The sequence below is a fragment of the Cebidichthys violaceus genome, unplaced genomic scaffold (assembly GCF_023349555.1).
Source record: "Cebidichthys violaceus isolate CVI_PGR_0920_01 unplaced genomic scaffold, fCebVio1.0.p SCAF_2, whole genome shotgun sequence".
Classification (NCBI taxonomy): domain Eukaryota; kingdom Metazoa; phylum Chordata; class Actinopteri; order Perciformes; family Stichaeidae; genus Cebidichthys; species Cebidichthys violaceus.
This window is the reverse complement of record NW_027176372.1, coordinates 9,698,230-9,722,657: the sequence shown is the minus strand read 5'-3', so window position 1 is coordinate 9,722,657 and position 24,428 is coordinate 9,698,230. Positions and strand designations below refer to the sequence as shown.

The following is a 24,428-nucleotide window of genomic DNA, read 5'->3' as shown; positions in this document are numbered from 1 at the left end:
GCACACAGACAGACGCGTGAACTCTAACTGGTCCTGGTGCATTTGACTAAGCAGTTTTGCTCAACAAATAATCCCACTTAGAGAAAACACAACCTGGCATCAAACAGAAGCACAGCGTGGTGTAAGGTGTGCAAATGAAGCTGCACGACGCTCGACATGAGAGGGAACGTAGCGGCTGAGGGAAACTGCAGCTCTTGTTCTTTCAATTAATGGGGCGTTTCACCCACACAAACAGACCGTATACCTCTCAACCTGACACGTTCTCGACCGCTACGAATATGCAATGTCTTAGCGATCAAGTCTGCTTCCCATACAGAGGAAGGAAACGGGGTTCAGAGCAGGACAGGAAAAACACTCGGCAGTGTGATGGGAACGAGAGCCTCCTGCTAACACCTGTGACAAATCCTGCTCGACTGAGGGTAGCAGGAAGCCTCCGGAGGGTGGGAGAGTATAGCAGGAGAATAAGAAAAAGGGAGACGGAGACAAAAACGAAGGCTTGACCTGAAAGGATAAAGAGGCCGTTTCAAATCTCGTCTATTTCTGTTCTGGTTATTCGTGTCTGTGTATCAGCGGTGAGGCTTCCTCAATGAGGTTTTTGCCCCAATAGTTCTTTTGAAAATATGCGTATATTCGCTGAAGTTAACTCCCGTCCAATTCCCTACACAGTCCTACACACCCTTTCATCCACAATCTTACCAAACCCTATGCCATTTTTGGCCTTTTCGGTGCAAATCACACATAAACAGTGCCGTCGATGTTTGTTTTGGAACAAGAACATGAGACACGTTTTTGCAGGACTTGCGAGGTCGTTTGCCACCAGAACACCTGTCACTATTGACCAGTGGTTCAGTGTGTTATCTGGTCTAGTCACTCAGTCGTGAGGGTTATGTACCTTCCTGGCTGGCAGAGAATAAAAGGTTTGTATCAAGCTTCAGTGAGCTGTTCTTTAAACAAAGGTGAACTGTGTCATATCTGCCGACATGACACTTGTAACAAATTAGGAGAAAAAAGGCTCTCAGTTATTAAAGCTGCATGAACTGGTGAACTCTGTCTGACTTCAGAGCAGCGATACAGGCTCCACATCAGGGGGAATGAGGCCGGGAGTGGCACGGCCTGCGTGGGTGAGCGCTTGTCATCTTCCTCAGAGTGGCGGAGGTGGAAGACGAGGGCAGAGTTTGGTCGTGGCAGCCATTAATCCACTTGGACTGCTTTGAGATGACAAACAAACCGGCGCTGTGACACATCAGCAACATCTTGACGGAGCAGATCACAGACGCAGCTATGTTTACAAATTGAAAAGGGTGGGGGGGGTGAAACAACAAAATCATTTAGCGAGCGAGCGCATGCACTTACCTCAGCTGCACAAATGAAAAATAATGACAGTCACTACAGAGGTTGACAGGTAGGAAGCATGCACGATGGGACTGTGATGGATGGTGGAGGGGTGGAGGGGGGAGATGGGAGTTCTGGGGAAAGGGGACAGGTAGCACTGCAGCACCCACGAGAGGCGGCGGGTGGGGGTGGGGTGGAGGGCAAGAGGAGTGAGTGACAGGGTGGCGCTGTCAGCCGGCTCCACTTCAGGGGAGCCCCGGAGCGTGTTCTGTTAAGTAAACAGCTGCAGCGGCGAGAGCTCCTCAAATATTAATGGGGGAGCGATCCCCTCCACTCGCCTCGTTCAAGCTGACATTTGCCCCCCCGAAGTGGACCGGGAGCAGACACGCCGGCCTCCTGTGACGAAACGGTGGCCGCCCGCAGCACCCATCAGGCTGATCAACCCAGGGACACCTGGCCACAGAGAGGCCCTCCACATAGGCTGACAACACCCACCCCCCCCCCGTGGCTCATTACTACCTGTGCTGTCGCGAGACAACATTTCAGACTGCTTATGAAAACATAATAAAGCACAATTCACCCCCCCCCCTCCATCTGTGCCCCTCAGATGGGGATGAATTATAAATGAAAGGGTGCTCAATCTGAGAGGATCGATTATAACAAGGTCCAAGTTCGCCATGACAGTTTCCCCTCCGTGTTTTTTACCGCCCATCCTCGGGACACTGAAACCGCCCCGAGTTCATCTCTCTAGAGAACAAAACTAAAACGACCAACCGACCTCTAGCTGAACGCTAAACAAGTGAAGCTAACAAGGCAGAGTTAACTACTTTTACTGCCATTGTTACGAAGTCGCCAAAGAGGCGAATATAGCTGATGAGAGGCGCTGGCGAATGAACGAGACTCTGCTCGGTTCTACCTCCTGCGATCAACCCACCACTCCCCAACACCCACCTCATCACCTCTCCACTGACAGGCGGACCGGGGGAATTTGCTGAGGAGGAGTAATGGAGCTTGTCGGAGAGCTCCCTGCTTCACACCACTTAGCCTCTCAGCCAGGGTGGTTGGAGATGTAGGGATGTAGGGATGTGGAGGAGGGGGAGGGGGGTTGGAGACGTGCACCACTGATGAGGCTCCGTCGGGACTCGGAGCAGACTCCTCACCACCCAAACATTTCTCCTCACATCAGTCACGCCGCGCGGGCAGAGAAGCGTGCAGCCGCTCCTTCTACCTCTGCCGCCACTTTCTTTTTTCCCTCCTTCCCTTCGTTAAGCTGCTCAGTCCTGACTCGCCCTTGGGCCACGCCGCCCTCTTCACACACACTCCTGCTGGGCGAACACAGGGTCCTGCTTCATCAATAATTCCTGGGTCGATTGCTTCAGCATAGACCGCAGCTTCGGTTGCAGTGGGAACAGTGAAAGTGGTGTAGTTTTTTAAAGAAGTGAAAATATGACGACTGCTGTTTTCAATCTGGAGAAACGGTGTGAGATCCAAGTGTGCGATGGAGGATATAAAGTGGTATGACATTAGCCCCAAACCTTCACGACACGGTGACGTAAAATACATTTTCACATTTCTAATCCTGTGTCCCTGTGTTAATAAAACAAGATAATACTTAATCTCTTGGGGGGGCCTACATGCCAAATAAATGTTGAATGGGTTTATTTTTACATTCAAATTATCTCTCCTTTTCTCATTCTTTAAAATGTAAAAATATTTTTTATGACTCATCTGGAAGGTCTACTTCCGACAAGTCCTTTTATTTGAATTTAGGAAAATAGGTCATTTGTCAGTGTCAGCCAGAATGAGTCATTACGAGTGTGTCTGATCTGCCTCCTCTGGGGAGCTGACGTCGTGAGGTAGCCCGGCGATCTCTTTCAGTTCACTCTGAAGAAATGAAGGTTTACCGACCAAGCACCTGCTTCAGCAGCTGGTATTAGAAGTCGAAACCTTTATGATTTAAAAAAAAACATGACAATGATTCATTTGTTAGCATACCATACGAAAACGCTACAGCTTCCATGATAATTTAGCACTGGGACGGCACAGGTACGTCATTGTAATGACATGTTGATCCACCGATGGTCTCCTCTAAGTTTTTCTAATCTTTTTCTTCTTTTAAGTGGACTTACCTCATTACAACGAGCTGCTGACATTTAAAACCGCAATGGTCTAAGCCGGCTTATGGGACATGGCATTTGTTTAAGACAGATACAAACTATTATATAAAAGAGCAATTTAGAGTGTTTCTAAAAAATGTACCATCATTACCGAAGGAACTGCTCGGCATATAAGGTTGTGTCCCATGGCTGGATTGCTTGCAAAGCTAGCGGTTTGGCTGTATGAATGACTCAACAACTATGAGACATTCATGGTCTCATAGTTATTAATTATAATGAATGACTTTGGTTAATGAACTAAAAACATTTCCACAGCCTCAGCTGAACTTTGAGCTTAGTGATAACTATAGATTGTCAGTCTGATAACACGCTAAACAAAGATGGTGAACTTGGTAATATACCTGCCAGATATCAGCATGTTAGCATTGTTATTGTGAGCATGTTAGCATGCTGAGATTAGCATTTAGCTCAAACATAGACTGTATATAAGAAGTGGACGTCGTCACGTCACCCATTGGTTTGTGGACTACGGATTTAGAAGCCTCGAGGTCGGGATCTTAGCCATCGCCATCTTGGTTTTTGACCGTAGCCATCTTTTTTTTTGGAACCAGAAATTACTTGAGAGGGTGGAGCCTAACGTTGAATAAGACATTTTTAGGCAGCAAAAAGTGTTACAATTAACTTTCATGAACTGAAAGAACACTGCGAAAGAGTTAAAGTTGTAAGATGAAGTAGTAGCGACCTGTCAATCACAAGGTAGACCCGCCCTAGAGCATTCTCTGCTGCCTGAGCTTAAAGCACAGCGTCACTGAGTCACTTTGGCTGTAGACTCTCAAAGTAAATTGAAGCAGCTTTTAATGTCTAAGGTCAGTTCAGATAACTCAGACTGCTTGGTATACATTAGGTATACATATGGTTTAAAGAAAGCAGTATTTATGTTGGTGTGAGAACCACGGTCTTACAACACCCTGCACTACTGTCACCTCTGCTACTTAGAGAAGACCACAATAACAGCAGGAGGTCAGTGTCAGGAAAGGTGAAACACAGGTCATGTTAGGGGGTTAAACAAATGACAGTGGCCCTCTTTAAAAAAAGAAGTTACATTTGGTTACATATTTATATTGTTGTAAATAAGCCATGAGATCCCAAAGATGTCAGATCGGCCCCTCTGCCCTGCCCTGACACGGCTGTTATGTCTGCATGGCTGAGCACATGTTGCGTAAGTGTTTCAATATTTCATAGACCAAAATGAAAAATGCATCCCTTTGAACTATAAGTGCATCATCGGAGTGAGAGGGTGAGGGCAAGCTGGTGGGGTCGCCAGGTGAAGGAAGAAACTACGAAATGATGGAGACTGAGCAGAAATGAACGGGTCGCCTCTCAGTGATGTTTATTTATTTATCTCCCCTTTTAATTTATCGGGAAGCGCCATTGAGATCAGAATCTCTTTCACAGGAGATACCTGGCCAAGGCAGCGGCCGTAAGAAATCACAACACAATGAGACACAGTTATGTGAAACTGCAACCTGAATTAGGTTCAAACAACTTAAACCTGCGAGTGAACCGACTGCAGAGCGGAGGATGCTTTTCATAAACAAGGAGACCTTGAAGATTAATTCTGGAGCAGGTGTCCCATGCCACTGCCTGCCAAACATCTTGCACAAAGAGAGAGATTGACAAGCAAACACCTTCAGGTCTTGCTGGGGTTGCCTCCACAGAGCTGAACTCGAATAACTTCAGATTGAGGAAGCGATGGCTTTGAGTGAAATGGAGAGGGGAACTTTTTGCCACCACAACACATCAGCTGCAGAGGTATGGATGTATTCTGAAAACGCCTGGTCTGGAGTGAGGGTGGATATAAACAAAGTGACAACTAAGAATAGCCTCCATTTGGGTTGGTATGAAGACGTAACGTTTACTTTCTCAAAAACACGTCTTGTTAATGGATGTGGCTGTTCAAATGGGATCTTGTGTTTGCATTGATTCGGCTCGCAGAAGCGGCTTTGATTGAATAGAACCATGGGCATTTCTGAAAAGCCGATTTGTATCATCCATTAAGTAGAGAAAAGTCCCACATGATGTATGGAGATGCTGGGTGATTCATTTAAAGCAGCTCATTAGCTCAGTAAGAGCTGTGTTCATGTCAATATGCTGCGTTCACTCTTCACCCGTCCTTTTTCTCCTCTCTCCTTTCCCACTCTTTTTCTTTCTTCGCCTCTCCCCTCCTTGTCTGTTTCCTATCATTTTCTTCCCTCTCCTCTTCTTTCCTTTCCTCGCCCCTCCTCTACTTTCCACTCCCTCCTTTTGTCGTCTCTACTCTTTACTTTCCTCTCCTCTTCTCTTCTTTCCTCTCTTCTCCTCTCCTTTCATCTCCTCCTTCCTCCTCACCTCTCCTCTCTTTCACTCTCATCTACCCTCCACTACTCCCCTTCTCTGCTCTCCTCCTTTCTCCTCTCTCCCCTCGCCTCCTCTCCTCCTCCAGTCTCTCCTCTCCTTTCCTCTTTCACTGTATTTCCTTCCCTCTCCACTCTTTTCTTTTCCTCGCCCCTCATCTACTGCCCCTCCTCCTTTTGTCGTCTCTACTCTTTATTTTCCCCTCCTCTCCTCTCCTCTTCACTCCTTTCCTCTCTTCTCCTCTCCTTTCATCTTCTCCTTGCTCCTCTCCTCTCCTCTCTTTCACTCTCCTCTACCCTCCACTCCTCCCCTTCTCTGCTCTTCTTCTTTCTCCTCCCCCCCTCTGTTCTTCCCTTTCTCCTTTTATTTCCGTCCCTCTCCACTCTTTTCCTTTTTCTCTACTCTCCTCCCCTCATCTTTCCTCTCCTCTCTCCTCGTCTCCTCTCCTCTCCTCTCTATCCCGGCTGATGCACCAGTGATCAGACGTTGAGAGAAACAAAGGCTCCTTCTCTCAGCTGGAGCTGGGAGGAGCTGTCAGTCCCTTCAGCTCTGTTTGATGATAGCATTTCAAATGACACTTTGATCCTCACTCCACACTGTTTGTTTTTCCGCTATGATGAAATTCAGCTCGAGAGGCGTGCAACAGGGCACATCATTAAAACGTGGCTCAAACGCGAAGAGCCACGCTCGTCCCTAGAAACCGCTCATGACACTTTTCTGACACATCAGTGTAAAGAACACGACAGGGTGGGTGGCGAAGGGATCGTAGAGAAGAACGGGAATCTCGCGTTCACCCCGCGGATAACGCTCCGCCGAGGCGACGCCAAAGCTGAATGGAACCTCGGGCCTCTCTAAAAAAGGCTGAATGAGAATAACTGGATCTAATGAGGCAGATCTGTCAGAGCTAAGTGTTGTCTGTGGTGTGAGAAGAGTAAACCACATATTCCTGTCTAAAAGCTTAAGAAAATATGAGAGTATATGGAAGTGCATACTTGTACAAACTTAAATTCAAAATCCATGAAAGGTTTTCTTTAACGACTAAGACATTGTCGTTGTGAAACATTCACGGCATAAAACAAGCGCTGATGTATTCACACATTTGTACGATTATTTTCTTCAAAAAAGCTCGAAAGCAGAGTGAACCAATCGTCCTCTCCGCAGGTCTTCTCACAATTAATACAAACATAACACACCGCCTCTTAATCTCACAGAAATCACCCTTTGTTTAAGAATGATGGTGGAAATACACAAGATCAACAGCCCAAAATGTAAGTCTGAAAGAGTTGGCTCTTTTCTCTCTGGGGTGATAATTCTGCTATTGAAGATTTCCAGAGCCACAGCTGAAATCATATGCAAATATCCACCCCATGGGGTGCTGACTGGCTGACACGCTATCAGCAGAGAGACAGACGTCGCCGTTTTTTTGTTTTTGAGTGCGGTCATATCAAAAGACGAGGCGCGATTAAAAAGGTGTGCCGTGAGAGCATGCGAGACAACGGGAGCAGTTAGCAGGATGCCAGCCCCGCCGGGAGAGAGGATGCTGAGGCCTCCCGCGGAGACGGCAGCGCCTGGCAACCTACACAGAGCCCGCCGAGATAAGACAGACGGTTTGAAAAGCCAAACAATGAAAACTGAAAGCATGTAAAATAAAGAAAAGAAAACCAGGGTTTATCTGGGTGAAGAAAAAAGTGAAATGATTCTCAGGAAGAGGTGATGTCATGTTCTCTCTAACTGCTCTGTGGACTACAGAAAGGGAAGAGTTTCTAAACCCTTGGGTCATGGACCACATACACAATGGCATCTCTTAATATTCAAGACATTTGGTTCAATTCATTTGGTTTCTAATAAAACTAGGTTTGAATTGATCCATGCTCTTTAAAACCTGCTTGAGAAACCATTGTTTAAACCATCACACTAAAGTTTCTGTAATCAGCTATCACTGACTAACAGCTACCTCTGTCTTCACTCAAATGCCTTATATGCCTTAAAAAGGCCTTTTTGCGAGCCCTGTTGCTTTTTTTAGTAAAGTAGGAGATTGTTGTTTTCTTTGCTAACGCAAACGAAACCTGCACCAAATGATCTGTGAAGTGACCACAGACAGATTTGTGAATAAAGGTAAGACTGTAGTGCTAGCTTAAGTCACGTTAGCTTGTCACTTAAGTGAGGCAGAGGAGACACTGCAAATTAACGGAAAACACCATTTCCACTACATGTCTTAAAATAAGTGTTCAAATGAATTTGAACAAATAACATGCTAGTTCAAATTAGTTGAATCTTTTTCAACAGGGAGCCCGTTTAGCAAGAGTCCCGAGTAGTTGTGGCTACAATATTCACAACTTTTCCACTAGACACCTTCCTGAATGTTTCGTGAATTCCGTACAGTTTTTTCCCTTTTTCTTTATTTTTCAAGGTGCAAAAATTGGATATCCAGAGCATTAATATAGCAGTAACCAACTATTTGCTATGTGAAGATGTAGTGGAGTAATAAATATACACAAGGCTGTAAAGGCTGTAAAGGCTGTAAAGGCTGTAAAGGCTGTAAAGGCGGTCTAGTTGGCGCGATGACATTTTGTAGTCTCATTTAGCCACTTGCACTGGCCTTTTCTAAGACACTTAGGAGCATTTACTGATGTGTTCTACAGTAGAACCAAACATTAAAATATCTGAAGCTTGTGTTAACCACAGACCTTATTTTAAGCATCTAACCAAAAATCTATTTTAAAAAACCATTGACTTTAAGACGAGTGAACCGGAAGTGCAAAAATGCTGACTCCTTTCAGGGTTTTATAACTCATTTCTGTAGAACTCATTAGCTCTTGCGGTATATTTTCTTGCAGAACAATATTTAAAATGTATTTAGAAATATATATGTTTAACAGATTCCCATTACCTGCTCACACTTTTCTGTTCCTGTCTCAAACTACATAGAGGCTCCTGTCTGACACACACGGGGGGGAGATGTGACACGAAACACACACATTAGATTCACATGCAGACCATGTCATCTTAATTCAGTGGCAAACTGCACACAAACCTTTGGTGATTCACTGCTCCACAAGCAGCAGACTGGATAATGAGAGGAAAAACTGGGGCGGCATCACTGGTGCTGTACCTGGATGTCTGTGGTGCTTACAGTAGTGTCTATAGCTTCTTCCTGCAGGCTGACAAACACTCAAATAATCTCTCAGGCTGTTCACTGCGAAGAGACACTGACTTTTTTCCCCCCTCTTTGTGGCTCCAGAGCACAAAGAGAAACTCAGAACTTAAACAGACAGCGCTCTTCTCAGTATTACGCCGCTTTATTAAGTATCAATCTGCACAACAGTAAGCCAGCCCAGCAGAGAAGTACCGGAAAAACCTCATTACAAGCGAACCAAGAAGTGACGCATAATGATAAAACACGGCAATTAAGTTGAAATCAAATTAGGAGCTGAAGACGTGGTAATGGCGGGTAAACCCCATCACGTCTGGTAAACGATGCTCGAAGGAACCCATTGGACATTGCAAAAAACTGCCTCTCCCCATCATTAAGTTATCAGATTAGCCCGGGGCAGCAAGTAAACAACTTCAGACATCTCGCAGCAGGCATGTATCCTACCAGTCCCCGCTCTTATTGGATTACTACGGGAGACTTCTCCAGAAGACAAAACGACTCCATGGAGAGCGTGAGGCAAAGGGGATGATTATTGGAGAGCAGATGATGGGAGGAACAGAGGAAAAGGCCTGCTCGGGCCAGACGCCCACAGCACTTTGGATCGAGCGGATGGCTAACGAGCAGGAGACAGGGAATGGATGCAGAGGGCAGCGTGATCCGATTTTGATTATTGGCTGCTGGGTGGAGAGGCGGCCGGGGCCTGCCAGGTTCCGCATCATCCGCCTCCTGCCACATCTCATTTGAGCTACTGCCACGGCGATCGTCCACTCGGCACTATCGGAGACAAACGAGGGCAAGCGTCTGTCAAGGTCAACAACCGCCTCAATCGGGGGCCACAGGGGGTCGGCCATTCTAATGCCTTATACACTTAGAGTAATTAAAACCCGTACAGGAGAAGCGGGGGAAGTCGATAGAATATTTTTGAGACCGCTAATGAGATGCTAATTTTGTTGGCCAGCTAGGAACGAGGTATGAGGAACTCAAGGACACAAAAGAAGATTTTTTCTCCACATCACTTCTGTTGAGTTAACTTTTTCAAATATGGCGTGTGTGTGTGTGTGTGTGTGTGTGTGTGTGTGTGTGTGTGTGTGTGTGTGCGCCCTCAAGGATATTCTGCAAGTTTGTCGAGCAGGGGGAGACCGCGGGTTGCTCGTTGTCTTTATATCGGATGAAAAGATATGAGCATCCTTTCAAGCTCCTTCCAAACTCCCGCTCATTTACAGAGCGTGGCCCCCGTGAGCTCAGAGTAAAGTGGAGAAAGCTCCCCCGCCTCGCAGCGACGAGTGAAGCCACATACAGATTGCCCTCACGCTGCCTGAAAGTAGTCCAAGTCAGACCTGTTTTCGAACACCCCACTGAGCCAGCCTTCTATGGACTCATTGAGTCATTCCAGGAGCACCAGGCTGGCTGTCCCACTTTTTTTTTTTCTCTCCAACAGATATCACACAGACTCTCTGATATCTGCACACGCTCACGCTGCTCAACTTTCCTCGCCACATGTTTGACTACATAAGCAATCGGGCCAACCCTGTCCTCTCATGTTTATTAACAGGGTTCACTCTTTGGACTCGAGTGCGACTCCCCCTCGGGCCCCGCGGAGGAGCGTGGAGCTGTGATGAAACGGAGCAGACAGCAGTGTGGTCTTGTTCTCTCCACCGGCAGTCAGGAGAGGCTCCTTTTCTGATGTGTCGTTTTACACAACAAAATAGGTCGCGCCCGCGGTGCCGCTCAGCCACGGCGGCTTTCGGCTCTTACACGACAACGACCTCAACAAGTCTTTAAAAAAAAAGCTTAAACAAAAGCTTGTCTCATTAACAAAGGATAATCTAATTTCTGATCTGCAAGCTCGGGGGATGAGCAGTAGCAGCGCCGCTCTGAAGGACACATCGTCGGGGAAATAACAACAATTAGAGCTGCCAGTCACCCAAAATGCCAGTTGGTTTTGGATGAGTTGTGCAAAGGATACAGACAGAAGAGATGACTGAGGGAGAGGGGATGATGTATAATCACACCACAAACATAAATCTGTGCTTAAGTCAGCTTAGCCACAGTGTAAAGACATTGGCCCCTTTCACACAGCCTGTTCCGCCTCGCTTTTCTGTATGAAAGGTACGGAGTTGTTCTACCACTGAGCCGGCAGCGAAGGTACTCTATGAGAGCTGAACCTACATCACTGTGAAAAGGGGACAGCATGCACGACATTTTGATGGCCTGTTTTTATTGTGCCCCGACCAACAAGAAACAAAAATAAAACGCTAGCCGCAGTTAGCAGCTCCTAACCGAGGATAGCAGAAAATTGGGGAGACAACGAGGTCCGAGAGCTCTCTGAAATCACACACTGAGGCATTATCCCGCAATTGTTTGGTTCAGTGTGTCGGCATAGCGGTCTTTACAGCTGTACTGTGGAATCTCTGTGTGAAAGGGGGCTATTGTTGTGGACTTGTTGCAGCCTTGAAGTAGAGCTGGGTCAGTTTACCTCAGACCTCCACACATACAACACTTACTTCACACCTCACTTCTTTGTGTCTTTCTAATTAGAGTAGAAAATCACTGTACTCTAGTGCTCAAACAATAATAATAATTCATTCATTCATTTGTCAAGCAGTAGAAAATGAATTAACTTTTGTTTTTTATCAGGCAAAAATGCTAAACATGGTAAATTGAATACCCTGTGTTTTTTAGATTGATAAATGGACAAAACAGTCAATTTGTTGCTAGAGAATAGGCAGCAATTACATTTATTTTGAAAACGTAGCAGTGCCAAAACAAATCAGTAGAATATAAATGTAATTTAAAGGAAATAGGTATACAATTTGAGGTTGCAAGCTTACAGTAAATCCTGACCTATGCTATGAGTGTAGGCTGCATGCTTGTAATGTAATTAGTAAAGTAGTGTAATAATTGTTGCATTAATGAGTGATTGATAACTTTTCCAACTAACCTCCTGGTAGTATTCCCTGTGACAAGTAAACTGATGTTGATGTGCAGAATCAGCCACCATTACCACTGTCCTCTTGACTAAAACTCTGCAATAAATTTCACATATCCCCTCATCTCTAGGCTGCTCAGTGATGTGCAGCAACACATACTAATACACTCCTTAGAAATATTGGACTCCATCATTTATTTTCTAAATTAAATTCTCGGCATGCACAAGATCAGCTTCTCATTTTAAAAGATTAGATTTAAAGATGGCCGTCCTGCACAGCTTTAGAGATTCTCATTTTGAACTAAATTGACAGCATCAGGCCATTGAGCGCGAGGCAAGCACAGCACACGGGGGAAGATGATGTTATGATCTCGCTAATGTGAATCAAAATGAAATCCAAGAGTCTGTCCCACATCGGAGTGGATGCTGCAGTTTATCCATTACGTAGTGGTTCCCTGGTTTACTATAAAGAGATCCGATCAGGCTCATTAGATTGGCAAATGGCATATGAGGCATTCTGCGCAGGAGCCACACATCATTAGAAATTCCTAATGCCTTACCTATTTCCTGGTATTGATCTAGATGAAGCCTTACGTTAAAGCGGCCTGTCATCTCACCGCTTAAAAGACAAACATAGAGAGCCATTACTTTTTCTATTGTTCGGAGAAGTTGACTTCAAAAGGGCGAAAACCTCTGGTGGAGTCTGAGGCTTGGGGGAAAGCAGAGCAGGGCAGGTGGAGCTGGAAGGAGAGGGGGATGCGAGGATAGAGAGAGCACTCAGAGAGATGGGAGATGAGAGGAGTGGAGAGGGGAAGCCCTTTGATCTCTGGCAGAAGCGAGCGCATGGAGAAAAAAGAGACAGAGAGCAGCAAAGAAGATTGCAAACAAGTCATGCACTCAATTCCCAATAGCGGCACGAACACGAACAGAAGAGACAGACGGAAGGGAGAAAGAAGGAGAGAGAAAAGTCAAGCAGATTGAGCGAGACAGAGATGGAGAGAGAGGATGACAGGGTCAGAGAGACGGAGAGAAGAAAAGAAAGAGGATGAAAATGAAGTAGAGGGAAACAGATAAGACCAGGATGTTAAAAGGATTTCATTCCGGGGGCTGTTTGGGGAGTTCTCTCAAGTCCTATGCTAAAGCAATTAGCATTGAACCCCCTTCTAGGAAAGTGCAGCCAAACCACAGCGGCAGACTCTAACATAGTTAGTGTGTAACAACCAAGTCGAGCAAACCCCACGGTCCCCATTAAACCTCAAGTTTTAATTGGTGTGTCAGGACGGTGCTGCGTTTCGCAACCCGTGAGTGTGCGCTCTCAGAAAAAAAGTCGGCCCAGTGAGTCTGCACATCCCGCTTCATGTGGAAACCCCGAGACAGTAAACAGAGCTACTGCACTGTATTGTAAAGGCCTGCGTAGCATGATCACAAAAGCTCAGCATTTAAATGTGAAAAGGGATATTTCATAACATCTGTTGCTAACATGGCTGCGCTGTTGAAGAAAAAGTTGTGTACGCCTTTGTTGTCGGGGAGTTTACTTGATACCAATTCCTAAAGTTTACAACCGTCCAACTTTTTTTTTTTTAAGTGAGCCAATGTAATGTTTGTTGTACTGTAGAAATGAAGACAAACTGGCTAAAAATATAGAGTAATATTAGCACAGGGAGTAAAGACGAGTAGAAAAAGTTGCTCCCGGTTGCCTGATGATACCGGTGTTAGCATATAAGTGAAACGATATTAACGTTAGAATTTCACTCACCCAAAAAACTGGAGCACCTGACTTTTTCATTCAATCAGTCAATTCAATTGTCACATGAAATCAAACAAGGTAACGTTACAAGTCCAGTGAAATGCTGGTCAGCTCCTTCAATTTACCCATCATCCAACACCCACACCAGCAGAATGCCCGGCGTACAATGAACCCCACGGCAAGCCTTATTATTTGTCCAATATTTCCATGAACTTTTTTCCAAAAGGCACCAACACCACAAACCAGGCCGAGTGGTTAAGTTTAGTGACTCGAATTAGCTGAGGTGACACCTAGCAGACGGCTAGCGGCTGTAACGGCTCCCGCCTGTCACTCAAAGTGGCTACGCCCTTAATTATCCATAGACTTTAAGCATAACTCAATCTGTACAGTAAAGATGAAGCGTCTGCCAGCAGTTGGCTAGCTTAGCTTAGCTACAGGACTGGAAACAGCTTGCTTATCTCTGTCCAAAGGTAACAAAATCTGTATTCTAGCACCTCTAAAGACCTCTAAGCTAACCAGCTGTTCCATGGTAGCTTCATATTTACAGACTGAGTGGTTCCAAGCTCCTCATTTCACTCTAACAAAATAGAAGAAAGAAAGGCAACAAGCATAGCTCCTAAGATGTCAAACTACTCTATTCATTATTAGGCCTTATTAAAAGTCTTTGTTGCTGCTTGACTGAGGGTTTTCTTAAACACTTGAGAACTTTAATGGGAACTTTGAGAAATTTGGTTTAGCCAATAATAAGAAAGAAAAGAGAGGAGGTAGCAGAGTTCTTTAAAGCATTCAGCATGGGGACACTGATTTAATGGTGTCCCACAGTTCCTGCTGACTTCACTGTCCACTCGCTCACTTCCAGCAGTCACCTGCCTCCTCATTGTTTCAGCTGACAGCAGTTGAACCTCAGTGTCTCCAGGTTTGACGATTCCTCAAATCACTGTTGCACTGAAGTGTTATATACCGCACACATCTGACACACCAGTCACACCAGTCCGTCTCCTCTGACCTCTCTCATCTGTGAGTGCTTTCCCAGGAACCCACTGCTGACTGGCGTTTTTCCACTCTGTGAATGTAACAGTCTTCGCCGACTGCAGTGCGCCAAAATCTCAGGAGGCTGTCACTTTCCGGAACAACATGTCTGGCACCGACAACCATGCTACATCTAAAGTCACTTTAACCACATGTCTCTCTGCCTTTCCAACATTTAGTTGAACAGCAGCTGAGCGTCTCTTCTCTGTCTGCGTGCATTGCTTCTGCTTTTATATTTTTGTGTGTGTGACTCACCGTCTGGAGAAGTGGGCGCGCTGACGTGAACAGGGACTCGTAGCCAAGAAAGTGGATACTTAGTGTGCCGATTTGAGGACGTCAGTTATCAGTTTAAAAATGCAATTGTGATGATGTTTTTTTTTTCTCTCTGTGCCAGTTAAAAAAAAGCAAGCTTGAGACTGTGCTCACTGCTTACCTTGGAATATGGCGGCGTTCTGGATGATGAGACGTTTGAGTTGAGCACTGACAACCTGCAGACCGGACTCCAAGTTGCTGCGTGCGGCTACCTGATACCGCTCCTCCATTTTCTTGGAACAGCAGGTCGGGCCTTTGGTTTGGCAAACCTGCAGATCGGCACCTGGCAGAGAATCAGCAGAGACAGGACAGGAGGCTGGATGAGCGCAAGGGAAAGGAGCTGCAAAGCCACTTTTGTTTGATTTTCTAAAAAAAAAAACAGAAGCCCCTCTTCCTTCGCACAAAAAAAAAAAGAAGATTCAGCCGCATCCTCTGCATGCTAAACACGGGAAACTCTATCTACAGCAGATTTTGCAGCCTTAATGAGCGCGCGATCATTATGTAGAGGGTGTCGTATTTAGCCGGGCCGGAGTCAAAAATAAAATGCTGCTGAAAAATAAAAGAGGCATTTTGATTGCACATTCAAGCGATACACCAGAGCTGTGTTGTTGTCCTCGGAGATCAATTTGGTCAACAGAAAGTTTCCCAACACTCCGGGCTACACTTTTCACACGGAGGATAAAAAAAGGACTTTTTTGGGCACAAATATGAGAACCAGGAGCAGATCAGCATGCACACAAACAAACCCCGGTTTCAGTATACGACATTGACAAAACAGAGTAAACAACATTTCTGCACCTGGTCACTGACAGTACAGGTTGTTTACGCAGATGAGGAATAATTGGATTCTTTTGAAAAGGTGCAGATGTAAGCTAGTTAAGGCAGAACTAAGGTGACAAGGACGTTTAACTCCGAGGTAGCCTCGCACCAACCGGATCAAAGGAAATTAATTAAATTTGAAAAAACAACCAAGATCCCAGTGAGGAGGGCGATAAAGACTACGCGGTTCTAATAAGAGTCTGATAGCGAGGGTGCCTCAGCTGCTGCGAGGGAACTGCAGTGTTGTGTGACGATGCACGGGGGGGCATTTTTTTACAAAGAGCCCTCCTCTCTTGTTTTATTACGAGAACATGCCTCTGTTTTGGCGATGTCATGGCAACGCTGTACATGTATCCTAAAAGAGACTTTAAAAGTAGTTCAATCTCAAGTTGCTGTTACCGGTGCCTTTGCAAAAGAGGGAACTACTCAGAATCTATGTTGCAGTTCTCACAATTCTGTGCCAGAACACATCTATTGAAAGAGAAAGGTCCAGTGGAACACGTTTCTACACACAAGCTATAAATTTTACAGCCTATTCCCAAATCGCTCCTCTAAAACGATGCACACACAGACATCACACAGACATAAATAGGCCAAAACCATCTGATGTTTAAATACAAAGAGGAGCTCCCTCTCCTTAGTGCCTCCCCTCTCTCTCTCCCTCTCTCTCCCTCTCTCTCTGTCCCGTGTGGCTGTTGAAAGCTTCGGCTGCAGTCGTAACGTGCCAGGCAGTGTCTAGGAGTTGTCTGCGGGATCGGCTGCTGCCTGAGAGGCGTCAGTGACAAGGGGCCTGATGGATGGAGTGGTAAACAAATGTCAGGGGAGTCTGCCAGCCGATGGTTGGGATGCGGGGGATAGGGAGAGGAAGCCTGGGGATTAATTTAGAGGGAGGGCTCGGAATGTGTATATATATATATAAATATATATATATATATATAAATATATATATATATATATATATATATATATATATATATATCAGAAAATTCTTGATAACAAGTGTGTCAAAAGACAGAGGAGAAAGGCTTTTGTCGAGACGGAGGGTTTATCTTAATATGAAAAGTGAATCTCTCTATTTGAGGATTTGCCTCTCTGAGGTCTTCAAACAATAGATCCTCAGAAACAAAAGCTCAGACTGTAACAAAGAGAGCAGCAGGCGTGGCGTGGAGGGGAAGTTAAACTAGCAGGAGATCCGCAACAGAGTGGCAGTCCTCATAATTAACAAGTGCTGGGGAGTCGAACAGCGAACAGCTTTGGCTAACACCCCCCCCCCCAACTCACTCCCGCTGCCCATCAGGGTTTAAGATGGAGAGTCTAATGAGTGAAACAGGCAATAAAACTGTCACGCGGCACCTTTTGTATGCGCACTGACAGCCTTAATATCTTGAATCAATACCGACAAAGGACTCCTGACAGATAAGATCAAGCTAATTTCAGACCGCTGGGGCTAAATTATTAAGCTGTCAATAACAGCGCCATAGGTGAGGCGCGCGCGCGGCCGGTGCTGGGGGAGGAGACGGGGATTTAGCAATTATCTCCCGCAAAACAGACAGTCGCATCTGCACGTTTGTCTTTTTTGTGCAGATGATAAATGTGTTTCATTACAGAAGTTCCACGGCGCTGAGGAATAAGTGAAGGATTCGACAGTAAAAAAAAAAGATTCCCTGTGGAGCTTCACAAATAATAAAAGCTCACCGTCTAAATAAAGCCTTCTCTCTGACTGACGGATCACTTGGGAACCAGCTTCCTGCTTCTCCTCTTTGCTTTAGGCTCAGCTCCCCCCACCCTCTCTCTCTCTCTCTCTCTCTCTCTCTCTCTCTCTCTCTCTCTCTCTCTCTCTTTTTTTTTTTAAAGTATATATTCCCTGTCATCCCTGCACAGTTTTGTTCTGAGCTTGTTTCACTCCACCTACCTTGAGCTTAATAGCTACCGGGCACCGGTGGCACCTTTTTCCCATCAGCCCCGTTATTGGCTAATTAGTCGATTCTTTGGGTGTCTTGGTGGCCGCTTCTCTCAAACACAATGAAGAGAGACAAGGTCGAGGCCGGGAGCAATCTAGATGTAAATCCCCCCCCAACATGCAATCTCGCTCCAAGGTGACGCCTTTTAAATTATTACCTATTTTCAATCAATACTCTGAACCGGACCGTTCAACATGCAGAGCAGCTGCCGAGCTCTTTGAATGGCTTTTTAAAAACGCATTGATCGCCCTCCGGTTTGTCACAGCCTCTTTTTTTCATCCGACGATCCTTTATTGCTGCTTGGCTCGTGAAATAAAAGTTTCTGTTGAAATGCCAGGGGTGAAAACTCCCACAGTCCTGTGTACACAGAGAGAGAGAGAGAGAGAGAGAGAGAGAGAGAGAGAGAGAGAGAGAGAGAGAGAGAGAGAGAGAGAGAGGGGTCCCTTCACATCTCTAACAAGCTCAGGGACGGGGGGGGGGGCACAAATACACTGTGTGTCTCTTTGGCTTCCCGGCACCAATTAGAAAGCTATCACTATGCAAGTTTAATAACCGAGACCATGGGGGAAAAACAAGTTGTATTAGAATATAGAATATGTTAAAAGCCGTTCATTACGGGCATAAATTATACATCAGCTACCAGTGTGGAGTGGGAGCACATGGGACTCCTTGGCTTCCTCTCCAGGGCAAAATAAGCCAGTGTCACTATGCAGAGATAATAAATAAGCGTGATTTACAATCAACCGTATAAGGAATGATAGTGTCATTAGCTACCAGGGATTACAACTGTTTTAAGCGTTTTTCAGCACTTTGCTGACTGCTCCACTTTTAAAGCGTATTGATGAAGCAATAATTTGAAAGCTGAGAGCGTGGATGTGAACGAGCCTCGGTCTCTGTTGTCTGGAGTGTACACAAAACACCGAGGCAGCAAACACAAGTGTCCTTCATTATAAAGAGGGCTGTTTCCAGAGAGGAGATGGGAATAAACAAAGCACCAATCGCTGCTTGATTAGACACAAAGGTCAAACTGATCCACCTTATTAGTGTTGTTTCAACAGCAGGAGCATTTGTTCTTTTGTTGTTCACTTTTTTCTGTAATAAACAAACAACAGGTGACCTGACCCCCGCAGCTAATTACTGAGAAGTCCAGGACCTGTTGCTGGCATCCTGCTCAGCAATATCAAACGACGAGTAGAGTTGTTTCAGCTCAGAGGAGGAAAAAAAGGGGGGAAAACTGTTCAGGATGTTGTTAGAATAAGTGACAGCTGGAGGTCCAGGGTTCGATTCCAGCCTTAGGGTTGTACGGATCTGAGGTTTTCACGGTACGATTAACCTTCTCAGAAAATATCACGGTTTCACGTTGTTATGGCCGTCCACACACTAAACGATAACTACAGTTAAGTTCTCTTTCTCTTCAACTCTGCGGTGATGTTTTCTTATTTATATCCATAATGTTATTAATATGCTTATCTTTATTTCTTCCTCTGGATGGCCCTTTACATTATTATTATAATTATTTTTAGTTTTTAAATTTAATTTTACATATATATCATAATTAAAGTATGATTAAAGATTAAAGATTATAGATTAAATTAAGAATTATAGCAACACTTTTGCATGGTAAATTAACAACTTAATGACAAATAAAAACACCAGCTTTTTAAAAAATGTCCCATGATTAATAAATTAACATATCATGTAGGTGCAGCCACACTGCTCCTGCCTACACCTTTAACTCTCCCGCACACTCACTTACTGTAGTTTCTTTTTTTTAAATACTGCACAGAAGCAAATGTACACGGTATGAACCCGCGGTATACCGTGATACCGTTACAACCCCTTGGAATCCTTCGTTACATGTCGTACTTCCCCTATTTCCAATCTCTACCTCTACAATGACCCTCCCCTCCAAAAAAAAAAGAAGTGGCAGCTGTCAACTCATACTTCTCTCCTATCTAGTGAGCCTGTGATGCTCCTCTCGTGAACCAGGTCAGCTGCTGCTGTCAGAGAGCCTCCACGTCCTCCGCTCACACGGCCGCTGACACTGACGGAGCCGCTCTCACACACTCACGTCCCGGGGTCAGCGCTCAAGCGCCTCTCGCTCATACACGACTATACCAGCCTCCATTCTACCTCCCGACACTCCAACCACCCACAGCAACAGCCGCAACAAAGACATGAGTGATACTCCTGCAGCACAATTGTGTTTTGAACATCTCCACCGTATAATGTTGTTGTTGTGTTTTTTTCCTGCCCTCGCTTCTTTTTGAATCATGTTGGCGGAAAGAAAAGAAACTTTAGTATTTTGGTGTTTTTGCCCCCTGGCACCACATGCAGCGTTATTAGAATTCTGCTCTGCCTTCCTGCGGACTTCTCTCTGAATCAGCCACCTCCACACCACACACACCATATCAATACAGGCTGCTGCACAGCTCCCCATCACACACACACACACACACACACACACACACACACAGATAAAACGTGATACTTCCACCAGCACAATCCCAGCAAGCCATCCTCAACATTGAAGTTCATCAATCTTCCATTGGCTGTTGGCCTCGACGAAGAACTTGTGTTTCGCATTTACTCGCCAAATCTTTTTCTCAGGCACAAAGTTCAGCAGATGTGACTGAAAACCCTTCAAGTTATTCTGTATCCATTAATGACAAAGATGCATTATGCATGACCGACAAAAAGGGGGACCAAAAAAAGTACCAAGTATGTGACAAGTGGCTGCATATTTCATGCTTTTGTAAAAAAAAAAAAAAAAAAAAAAGCTCATTAGGGCAAAAGTGGAAGAGCTGGGATTTATGAAAATGCAACCTAAAGTACAAGCCTGGCGCCATAACTCTGTCTCATTCAGGATGTTTGGTTTTAAATTATAAATATTGTTGAGAATGTTGAACGACGGGTTCAATGTCATCGCTGGATATAAAGGACGGCGTAAAATACTGGAAACACGCCTGGAAAGTTTAGTATGTGTCATATCTTTTTCTGGTGAAAAAACTAGGATGTAATTTATTCAGGAATAGAGTGCGATTTATCAGGTTTTAAGAGAATTAAGACACATTTTGCTACTTGCTAAGTGGATCTGCACACAGAAATCCTCTGAAAAACTGAACACATTAAGATGTGCAAGAATGAGTGAAAACAAGTGAATGTGATCATCGCTGATGATGTAATGTTTGGTAACGCAACTATTTCTGCATGCCCACTGAAAAACAATGCATCAATATTACATTATCCCAGTGGTTTAACAACCTATTCGGAAAGACCTTCATCTAATCTTTGATCATTTTCTTGCAAATTACTGGATAACTTTACCCTGAAAATGATACACAATTGATATACAAAAATTCACTTTTTGGTTAAACAGGTCACGACCGGTGACCGAGCACTGAAAAAAGGCTACAAAGGTTAAACCGTTGTTGTTCCACATTATTCCATCAATATGGGGCCAGTGTGAAGAGACTCCACTATTTTACTGTGCTAGGGCCCATTGGAAACATGCCTGTTCAGAACGGGCTAAATGTTTGTCCTGTGGTATTTCTGCTTGCAGCTTTCTGGAGAACCGCTCATACAAACAACCTCACGCTCAACACTGCTTCTTTGGGTCCTCAGCAAAAAACACCTGCTGTGACATAGTTGCATCACACACCCAAGAAAACACAGTCAGAAACACCAGAAAAATACAGTCTGGTTCACTGGAAAAAACACCAGAGGCAGACTTGAAAGTTCAGCAACGGAGACAACCTGGGCCTGTGGCCCCAACCAAAGGGCCTCAGATATAGATTCATTACGATGTATAGATATGAAAGATCTTGAATTATGTTATTATTCTACATCACTGTACGTCAAAATATCTTACAAAAGGCCCCCAAAAATATGTAACTCAACTGTACTTAGTTCAGAGTAAACATAGTAGTACATTTACCTGAGAGAGAAATGTTGCTGGTTACGTTGCAGATTCAGATTTGACCAACAAAATATAACAAATACAACTCATTATCATTCACTGAACTATCCAGCATCATGTTAGAATCAAAAGCTCCACCGTGAACAGGCTTTACATTCAAGTACATCGTGCTGATGATGCCCTCTTTCACTAGTGAAGTAAAAATGTGAATGCAATACTTTTACTGTGCACTATTCATAATTTTATTATTATTATATAATATACGAAATATACAATATACCAACATTCCCAGTCAGAGAAAAGGTAAATCACTAAATTCGCCCCTCAAAAACTCACCCAAGTAGCGGTTACTCGCGGTCAGAAAACAACGGTGAATACTTAGCAAGGAAGTTTCCAGAAGCCTGTATTGGTCGCTTGTTTTGACATAACCACATGCATATGAAGTAGAGCGTAGACTTCATTAGCAGAGGTATTGTACTGGAGGTAACCTTATTAGTGTTAGCATAAAAGTTCAAGTTAGCATCAAGTCATACACCCGGAAAATTAGCGTTACTCACAGGGAACAACACGCCCAAGTCCAGTGAAACACTCTGGTTCAATTCTGCTTCCTGATAGCTAACCGCTGCTGTCGACTGTGAAGAAGAGCTTTATCCAGCATCCATGTAATGTTATCTTCCTATATCCAGCAGCCATGTGACATTAGCAGGCTATACCTCCAGCACCCAGCAGCAAAAGGAAATGCTGTAAATGTAAGTCACGCTGCAGACGACACGCTGGACTTAAGGCTCCGAGCGTGACACCGTAATAGCTCGAGCCTCCGCAGGTGGCGCGCGAGCTACGAGTACGCACGAAGGTGTCAGTCTGCAGAGCGCTGAGGCTCCGCCCCCCGCTGTTAAGCTTGTTTATTCAAAGTTTAGTAATATCAAACGTCTTCGCGTGCGGAGATATGCGAAGGACACACCCACACGAGCCTACACAGACAGATGGCTTTATAGTGAGACGAAAAACTTCCTGTGGCACATTCAAGGCCACACTACGTCCTCTCTCGGGCCTCGCTTAATGTGCGATGTGGGGATGTTTTTTAAAAAGCCTAAACACTATCAAATTGATTTACATTTTAATGTCCAACCTATTTCTCCCTCACTGGCAGCACTTTGTTTTAGCATTAAGTCCTGAACTCACATCCCATTACATTTTACTACACTAGCTCCTATAAAGGGGGTCCTGTGAGGGTTTAGGAGGTCTGTATAATATAAGGAATTGTTGTATATCTGCACTATGTCAGCACATTGGGAATAAAAGGGAGAGGCAATTTATCTTCCTATATGTTTAAGTCTCCCTGTTCCTACACTGGTGCAGTAAGTCAACATCAATCATGTAACTACAGAACTTTGTGGCTCAATGGGACAAATGTTAAAACATCATATACGTTTGATTTCTTTTACATAAAGACAGTCTAATGGGCGTCCTATAATACCCCATGTGTTTTGTCGACATTGGCTTTCCTCCCTTTTTATTGCACTGCTGTTTGTGTCAAAATCAGCCATTTTTCCCCCTAAAATATTTTGTCCTTTTCTTCTAAATCCAGTAGTGTATCAAAGTGGTAACCACTCTTCTTCACTGCAAACTCCTTTGATGAAGAACGAAAAATGCAGAAAAAGATCCTAAAACATTTTAGCATAACAAATAAGGATATGTTACATGTTCTATATGTCATATGGGATATGCATGAACAAATATATATTCATCTTAATGAAGCTTTGAGACCCAGAACAGAAGTCATGCCTCATTTGTATTTCGCGGATTTAACACGTCATCCTTTCAAAATCACGTTTGTAAGCCAAGTTAGGAACAATCAGACAGTAAAATAAAGATTTATGTTTGTTGAGCTGGCTCTGCAGGATCCGAAACAGAAAAAAAGGGGCCAACGGGTTTTCGAATCAGTGTTCTACATCAATCTAAAAATCTGGCTCTGTGATTTGTTGCGTTACCATCGGACACTTGATAAAGCACTGTAGCAACCAGCTCACTTCATAAAACCAGCAATCACGCCGCAGCAGAGGAGCCGCGGGCATCTTGGGAACGTGTAAACCAAAGTAGCTCTTAAACCGGCGAGGATGAATTGTCCCTCGGCTGACTGGTGGATTGATTTCCAGTGTGAGTAATGGTTTGGAGCTGCCTGGTGCAGGCCGTCCAGCTCAGACTGAACCCCCAGTGAAGGTGCACAGCTGGGCTGCTGGGCCTCACATTTGTGTGTGTGTGTGTGTGTGTGGAGGGTAGGGGGGTTCAATATTTCTCCTGGCCTGCCACGATGACTCCGGCAAGATAAAACGTACGATGGTCTCGGCGGAGGGTGTGTGATTAAAGATTCATGCACGGAAAGATGTAGGGCGCAGTGGTTGGTGCCACGTGCACCCGCAGATAGGAGATTAGCACGGGATGGATTGAGCGTGACAAAACGCGCTGCAAAGTGCGTCGCACGTCTTTCCTTTTCCGTTCGATTTTAATCATGTTTGCGATTCATCACATCGCAGTGTTCACAGCGCACTTATTGCGTTATTTGGGCAAACCTCTTTGAAAATCAGGTGAGCGAGAATTGGATGCTTAGAAAAAAGAAAAGGCTGTTAACCTGGAGCCCTTGCACCCCGAGCGCTGACATGACACTACAAAACTCAATTAACATTTCCAGCTGGCTGATGATTCAGCCGCATGAGA

At 44.8% G+C, this 24,428-nt stretch overlaps 1 protein-coding gene across 1 annotated transcript in view; it reads right to left on the bottom strand.

The window, feature by feature from the left end:
* The window catches only part of gpc3 (glypican 3), a 95,298-nt gene that overhangs the window by 69,504 nt on the left and 1,366 nt on the right, over window positions 1-24,428 (bottom strand). The window contains exon 2 of the mRNA XM_068714298.1: window positions 15,136-15,297. Coding sequence (XP_068570399.1) covers window positions 15,136-15,297 — 162 coding nt within the window. The remainder of the gene's footprint in view (window positions 1-15,135; window positions 15,298-24,428) is intronic.